The 8471-nt window shown below is 44.7% G+C and overlaps 1 protein-coding gene across 1 annotated transcript in view; it reads left to right on the plus strand.

Annotated features, from left to right (window-relative positions):
• LOC130585789 (adhesion G-protein coupled receptor D1-like) overlaps positions 1 to 5541 on the plus strand; it is a 22260-nt gene extending 16719 nt beyond the window's left edge. The window contains 4 exon segments of the mRNA XM_057386417.1: positions 1 to 76; positions 868 to 978; positions 2853 to 2928; positions 5316 to 5541. The exon segment at positions 1 to 76 is cut by the window's left edge and continues 6 nt beyond it. Of these exon segments, the coding sequence (XP_057242400.1) occupies positions 1 to 76; positions 868 to 978; positions 2853 to 2928; positions 5316 to 5541 (489 nt within the window).
• Positions 5542 to 8471: the final 2930 nt, after the last annotated feature.

The raw sequence follows: 8471 nt of genomic DNA on the forward strand, positions 1-8471 counted from the left end.
GTCATGGCTCACCTGTCCCACAATCTGGAGCAGCCCTCGCTGCCGCTGTCCCTGGAGGGCTCCTCGGCTGTGGCAGGTGGGTTCAGCTTTACTCAAATGTCCCCTCTGCACATCCTCAGGGTTTCTGTGCCTGCAGCCCTCCCTGTGAGCACCCAGGGGGAAATCAAAACACAGAAATTCCTCTTTTGAATGCAAAATGGAGTTTATTGTGGAGAGATGACTGCGCTGCTGGGCTGGAGGTAATYGGCTCTGACTGTGCCTGAGCTTCCTCCAGGTTATTTGGGGAGGAATTCAGAATATGAATTATGTGTTAACTCTGCAGTTAAAGGGCCTGCAGCTCATCAGCAGCACGTGCAAGTTTGGGTGCTACAAAACYTTAATGATTGCCAGAGATTTGCAAGAGACTGAAAATAAAAGCAATAGTCTTGACCTTTTTGGAGATTTCTGTTTTATTGCTGTTTAACATCCCAGACCCCAATTTGGCCTGTCTCTCTGGATGCCCCAGGTGTCAAAGATCCTTGATCCATTCAGTAAATAACTGAGCAGCAGAGCCTCAGTCCCTGCAGGGTCCCGAGGGCACAGCTCCCCATGGACACTGGAACGATGCTCTCAGCTCTCAGGACAAGGAGCTGTTCCCCTGTTAGACCCGTCCTGCTGAGCTCAGCCCTTGAGCCCGGCTCAGCTGATCCTGGTTTATGATCATGGATCCATCACCTTCTCTGCCATAAAGGAGATTGACCCTATTTTCTGCACACATCTGGGTTTCAGCCCAGGAGCTGCCAGAGCTGTTGGGGAGGTCGGGTTAAACACTCAGTGGGCTGTAGAGGATATTGATTTAATGAACTTTTTGTCTGGGTYATCACACAGATTATGCTGTGGTCAAAATGCATCCTGAGACCCTGAACGTGTCCCACTATCGATTTCCATCCCGAGGGCAGAGCTACATCTCCATTCCCAGTGAGGCTTTCCATGGAAAAGGTAAGGAAAAGGTTAAACAGAAAAGTGCCCTCGTGTGCACGGGATCCCAAAGTGGTTGTGCTTTAGGACAGGGTTTGGTTCATTTTGCCAAGGAACTGATTTGATCCCTGTTGATTGAACTGATCTGAGGAAGCAGCACTGCTCTCACATGCTAATGAGCAATTAATGGGCAGAGCTTTCATATTGSTTGAATTAATATTGAATAATAGAGCTGGGCAACAGAGGCTGAAGCCATTTAATTTTGATACATTTGTACAGCAGAGAAGCTATCATGTCATAATTGGGTTTTTCTTAATTATCTGAACAGGTTAATTTTAAGAAATTCTAGGATGGCAGATCAGGTATTATATATCCCTTCATGCAAAATTGGTCTTTTGTRTAAAATCAAACTATAAAATGATAGATTTAAGCAACAGCAGCTTCAGGAATAGAATGAAGATACAGACCTCACCCATGGCAAAAAGGCAGAACACAGAAATGCATTCTGGTGCTAAAATTGTGATGATCTCAAAAAGGAGTGTGGCTAAAACCTGCAGCTTTAGTCAAACTCTAAAATAACAATGTTTGAARTTAATGATCTGTGCTTAATTCAAAGATTGAAGGAACCCATTTAGAAAAGCATTTACCTCCATCCTCAAATCTTTGAAAATCTGATTTGTGTGCCCCAAATTCCAGCTCACAGAATTTACATCCCAGAGCCCTTTCTGCAGTCACCTCTGCTGAGGGGTGGTCGGTCCCTTTTCCATAAAGTGCAGAATTAGCTCAAAATAACCCACAGAGAGAAATTCCCTGATAATTCCTGAATGTCTGCCTGATTTGTGTGACAGCTTTGTTTCTTTGCACTGGCAGGGGCTCTGGCTGGACACTGCCAGTCCTCCCAGGTTTGAATAACTGCAAATGCAAACCCACTTGTAATGCCAAAACCAGCGTGTGAGAGGACTCTTTTCCTTTCCCCCTTTGCAGGTTCTCACCAYGCACATTTTCTTTAATTTCTTCAGGACCTTGTCATGCTCGGTATCCTGAAATGATCCAGTGCATTAAATATTTTACTCTTTTCCAGCTAAAGCTCACTTCTGAGYAATTTCAGCCTTCAGGCCACACTTCTACACTGTCCAGATGAGTTAACCTAAAAAATCTGTGATTTCACCTTAAAYAGCTGACATAGAAATACTTGGAACCCAACAAAAGGAATAGTAAAAGACATCTGTGTGGCTCACTCGTAGAAAATCCACATCTGTGTCTTCACTCAGATTCTGGAGAGCCCAGAACCGTTGGAATGTGGGCACGCAGAGCCCTGGCAGTGATTGTCTGGGGTTTTCATTCCCTGTTCCATTGCCTGGGGTTTCCATTCCCTGTTTAATTCCCTGTTTCATTCCCTGTTCCATTGCCTGGGGTTTTCATTCCCTGTTTCATTGCCTGGGGTTTTCATCCCCTGTTTCATTCCCTGTTTCCCATTCCCTGTTTCCCATCCCCTGTTTCATCCCCTGTTTCATCCCCTGTTTCATCCCGTTTCATCCCCTGTTTCATTCCCTGTTTCATTCCCTGTTTTCCATCCCCTGTTTCATCCCCTGTTTCATTCCCTGCCAGCTGATGGAGGGCTGGGGATGCCCTTCAGACCCCGCAGCTCCCACAGACCCCGCTGTGTCCCTGCACCCCTGCTGGGGCTGGGAGTGTCAGAATGGACATTTTGTGACTCTGACAGCTCGGTTTGGAGGTGCAGGTGTGCAGGGCACTGTTCCAGGGTGCTCTGGTTCCTGTCTCCTGTGCTTTTTGGAAAGCCTGGGTACAGCAGGGCTCTGAGCCACACAGAGTGGGKTCCTGGACAGAATCTCCCTTGTCTGAAGGTCACTGAGCAGTAAYTGTTGTGTCCACAGCCTGGATCACCATCGTGGGCCTGCTCTACCACAACATGCATTACTTCTTCCACAACATCGACCCCATGGACACCAGGTGAGTGCCACCCCTGGGGAACACTTGKTCATGTGTCACACACACCTTCAGCACAGCCATTATCACTGTAAACAAATCACAGCATCACCCGACCCTAACGAGCTCAGGGCTGCACTCATTAACCACAGGGAGATTAAAGATTAAACTTTACATTACGGGTTTTATTTTAGGTTGCAATAAAATAGATTCCCATAGCGACATGTTTGTCTTTCTTTGTCTCCTCCTTCCATTCAGCAGATCTGGTACTAGAATTTCACAATTTTAATCTGTCTCATAAAAGGAAATTGCATCTTTTCTCATGGCACATATAAAGGTAAAGCTTGCACTTACATGAAATAAGTAAGGAGCACTAACACCCCTCTTCAGACAAATCTGAATCCTAATCCTAGAAACCATAAGATAATTTTACAACTGGAGACCAGGCAATGCTTTAAAGGCTTTTTGTGTTGTATCCTGCATCAGTGAAATCATTAGCAGATAAGATAAGTAAATGCAGAGCTGTATAACTCTGCAATGCATCTCCCTGGGGCATTTTTGCAAGGCCATTCATGCAGATCAGTTTGCTTTTAAGCAAGGATATGGCTGTGTTTGCATTGGATTTTCACTGGGGTAAGTAGCTCCGTTTACATGTTCAGTGTTTTCCACTCTGATTTTTTGCTGGGTTGTTCCTGACAGCAGAAGATGCAGAATCTCACCCAGGTCAGGGATTTTTTGCTGGGTTGTTCCTGACAGCAGAAGATGCAGAATCTCACCCAGGTCAGGGATTTTTTGCTGGGCTGTTCCTGACAGCAGAAGATGCAGAATCTCACCCAGGTCAGGGATTGTCCCCCTTTCCTTGCCCACGGTCCCATGGAAGTTCATGGGAACTTCAGGGTGAAGAATTGATGCAGATTGATCCCATGCAGGTGGATCCCACTGAGATAATCCCCCAGCCATCACCAATAGCATTTCCCAATCAATGGCAGGCTGTGCTGGTGTTTATCCTGCTCTGAGAGAAGGACACAGCAGGGATGAGGGAACTGTCATTAGTGAGCAATGGTCGTGCTGACATGGAGAAATGGAGACAGTAACTCCAGAGAGTTGTGTTCTTCAGAGAGGAGGATCAATGCAATTCATCAAGGTGATGAGATGCAATTTTAATGTTTCAGAGGAAGAAGGGGACTAAATGTGATCCTGGTTTAGGTCAGAGTTTAGCAGCACAGGTTAAAGGTTAAAGGTGCTGCAGAGCAGTGTCAGAGCAGTGTCAGAGCAGTGTCAGAGCAGAGTTCCCCGCACTGCCCCAATCCTGGGGCTCTGGTGCCAAAGCAAACACAGAGCTCATCTCTGAGCCCCTCTGAAATGGGGACAGGACACTCTGGACAGCCCCTCCTGCTCCCTGAGCTCTGGGGTTTGGCTCTCATTGCAGAGGGAAGGGCCTGGCCCTGCCACAAACACAAACACAAACCAGCAGAAATGTTCCCCAGGTTTCTGTAATGAATTCAAACTGCTGGGGATGTCTGCACTACAAAACCCCTCCATGAAACTGTGGCTGCAGGTCTGTCCAAAGCAGCATCTGAAAAATAATAACACAGGGAATGCCACCTTAGCGATTTTTCCTCTGTGCAGTCAAACCCCAGGTGCTCAAAGATGTTTCAAAAACAACTATAAATAAGTATGCACTTCTCTCTTTTTGTCCTCTACTATTACAACTTTTTTGCTTACTTTTCAGTAGAATAACAACTTTTTCTCAGAGTAGTTTGTTTTAAAGAATTTCTTTTGTGTYCCTTCTAGCACTGGGCTATTTGAGCACCTGCAATTTGAAGCCTATCCATTTTCTTTTTAAGGGTGCTTTTTTTATTTTGTGGTGGAAAACCAAAACCAAAACCGTTGGCATTCTTCTGTTGCACAGACAAATGACTTCTATTTTCAGCCTGCATAAATACCAGTTTCTAAGGGGAGGAACTTTGGATTCTTTACCCAAAGAAAAAGAAACACAGAAATGTTTTGAGCCCATTTCTGCTCCTTTCACCTGCAGTTTGTGTAAATGTGCCGCCTGTGTAAACCAAACTGTGTAAACAGCCAGGGCCAAGGTGCACAGAGGTTTGTGCACAGAAAAACCATTCCCTGCTTGTGAGGAAGAGTTTTCACACTTTCAAATTCACCAAGGTTTCTAAAGTTAAAACAAGTCTCCAGTGTCCAAAGCTGTTCCCTGTGCTTTTCTATTCTGTGGGATCCTTTGGGGCCAGASCTCGCTGCCCCAGAGAAATTAATTGGCTTTAATGGGAAAAGGGGGTCCTGTGTTCCTTTGTGGTGGTGGTGTGGATGAACTCAAACCAGGTGTTGTTTTTTGTGGATGAACACAAAGCAGGTGTTATTCTCCTTCCTGACCATCTCTCTTTCTCTCCAAGGATTGCTGAAGCTGCTGCCCACAAAGGATTCCTGATCTCTGCCAGCAGCTCCCTCATCTCCATCAAAGTGGAGCCCCTGCCCCGGCTGTGCCCCAATCTCTCAGGATCCCCTCTCATCACCATCCAGCTCAGCCACAAACTGGTGAGGAACCAGAGCTGCTGCCTCTCCCACTCGGGGCTGTGCTCATTTTGGGGYTGTGATGATTTCTTTGTATTTCTCTCGTGATTTTTGGGGTATTTTTAGCGCCGATCCCGATGTCATTTGTGACCACAATCGAATGTTCTTCCCCCCATTGTGGCTCCTTTTCCATCACACAGAGGCTGCCTGGGCTCTGTTGAGGAGGGTGAGGGTGTTCTGGTGCTCTGGGTGTTTGTGCAGCTCCTGGCAGGGAGGGATGGAGCTCTGCTTTCTCCTGCACTGCCCAAAAATCACAACTCTTGTGGTTATTGCTGTCGATCGTGGTCCATGCTGAGATAATTGAGGGGTTCTGGTGGCTCAAACCCTGCTCCAGTCTGAGCTGCCCTTTCTAGAGAGCACAGGATTCTCAGTCTAAGAAATGAGAGCCAAAAAATGCAACAATCTGAGAAAACCCAGAGAAAAGTTTGAATAAAACAGATCAGTTTTGGTAAAGTGTTTCTGTTTCACCAAATTAACATATTCCAGCGAGAAATTGGAAAAATATCTGGTTTTGTTTGCTCTTGGAGGAGGTTGTGTCTCTTTGTCTTGTCAGTGGAATGGAGAAGAGCTGAGTTCAGATCTGAGGTGCTGGGAAGAGACATTTCAGCATCTCTGACCCACTTAGAGCATTCAATGGGAATGGCAAGGAAAGATTTAAATTCTTAAACATTTCTTAGAATACATCTCTTAGATGTTCTTCTGAATATTTTATCATATTTTTCTTTTAAAGCTGTTTTCAAGTCAGTTTATCCTCTTTCTGTTGGGTTTTTGATAAAGATGAGTGAGCTACAGAAAACACAGAGTCCCCAAGGCCCAGGATCAAATGTGCTGCTTTGCTGATGGTTTTTCAGACCAAGGACTCCTAAATGTCCCCAGAGGCCTCTTAGAGGTGGGAACCTGTGAAGAGTGAATTTTGTGTAGAACATTTACAAAATGCGCTCTCCTTTATTTACCCAGGTTCCTCCTCTCRCTGTAGCTCTGATTTTACATCCCTYAGCTGGGACAAACCCGTTCATTTGGATGGAGTTTAGGAGGTGCAAGGAAGTTCTTCCTCACCAGTATGATTAGAAAATTCATAATCTCMTTGTTTATTTCCCCTCTGGACAACTTGTGTGCTTGAATTAGAAGTTGGTCACACCTTGGACTGAATACCCATTTCTCCAGTGTTTTTCAAATCAAAGCTGTGTGAGGTATTTTCTGTGCTTGTTTTAGAATCTATTTTCACTGTTATCTGATAAGGAAGCACTTTGATTATCTCCTTGCTTGATTTATAAAAGCTGCAGGGTGAGGGCTGGGCAGTGGCAATGCCTGCAGTTACCTCTTCTGCCTTTCTTGTATGGTTTTTTTTATTTTTTATACTTGATGTTAGTGAGGATTTGCTGAAAAAGGTGTTAATCAGAGAGGAACAGAACCAACCCAAACACCTCTGGGTATCTGAGAGGCAGATTCCAAATTCTGTGAGCAATCTTTGGGAACAAAGCTGTGGTGTGGTTGCAATCCGTGGAATATCCGTGGAATATCCGTGGAATATCCATGGAATATCCATGGAATATCTGTCCACGTGGAATATTTGTCAGTAAAGGATGGGTGGGTGTGTGCAGCTCTGCTGGAGTGGGATGTACATTGAATTTTGTAGGAATTTGTCTCTGACATCCACAGCTTTGGGAATTAATTTCTCATTTGGCTTTTAATGAATGATTAAGGTTAACATTAAGCACTGGATGAATAGGTTATTCCAGCTCTCCTTGAGTGTGGCAGCACTGGGCCAAACCTGTTCTCTTTTACACTGCTGAGTCCCCAGTGAATGCCATGGAGTAATTTGGAGCGATATAAATTTAGACAACTGTTAATTTACTTAAGGAAATGACTTAAGCAAATTTACAGAAGTAAATTCAAGTGAATTTACTTAAGCAGGCTGGGAAATGGCTCCAYGTCCCTGGAAGCTTTCCTGGGGCAGCAGCACAGATCCTTTCTGTCATGACACATATTGTTTCACTCTGAAGTGCTTTCATTTGCTTGAGTAAGGCTCCTCAGCAAATAAAAGTAGAATTGAAAATGTAAAAGAAATTCTGGCTGCAAGATCACAGTGTTAAAGTAYGTGCTTTAAAGAGTAACAGTCAAGTTATTTATCTGTGTTTCTGATTGAATAATATGTTTAAACTGAGAGCATAAAATCTGGCTCAGAAACCTGCTTTATCCATTAAAATGCTGCAGTAATGGGAGAGGCATTTGAAGTGGATCCCATCTCATTCTCACAGCTGTTTGTTTGCTCCACATAATGTTCTCAGTTTAACAGAGGAAAGGGTAATAAGAAAAAGTAAAAAATATGAACTCCAAACAAATAGTTCTTCACTACTAAAGTTTGAGTCTGACTTCTTAATTCCTCTTCTTCTAATGTGTGTAAATGCCAATCACTGAGCAACAGAAAACAAAAGGAAGTTGGAATAAACCATGTCTATTTTAGGAAATAGTTACAAAGAGAATGTCTGTGAACTGAATATCACCTCTKGAAACAAAACTCCACGAGCATTTATCATTCCACAGCCTAACTCATGGGGAGTTAAATCTCCTCCTAGGCAGGGCTTTCTCTGAAATTGTCCACATTTCTCACAKAGCTCTGAGGAGCTGTGAGCTGATCAAAGCTCTCTGATTTTGGCAGAGGTGCTGTGAGCTGAGGCTGATCAGTGGGTCAGGAATATCCCTGGTGATACCTGAACGTTGGTTTGTGTGGAGAGCACCGAGGGCAGAGCAGAGGGGGAGCTGGAGATGGGGCTGGGGCTTGGGGCAGAGCAGCCACTCAGGTAATTAAACAATTAATGAAAACAGTTAATGAAACCAATTAATGAAACAATGAAACAATTAATGAAAGCAGTTAATGACCCTGTTCAGTTCAGGGTGCAGGAGCTGACAGGACACAGCTCGAGGCCATCAGTCCCTGCACTGCAGTGTCCGAGCTCTCAGCTGGACCCTCCTGTCCC

The sequence above is a fragment of the Malurus melanocephalus genome, unplaced genomic scaffold, assembly GCF_030028575.1.
Source record: "Malurus melanocephalus ecotype Western Australia unplaced genomic scaffold, MMel_1.1 scaffold_963, whole genome shotgun sequence".
NCBI lineage: Eukaryota > Metazoa > Chordata > Aves > Passeriformes > Maluridae > Malurus > Malurus melanocephalus.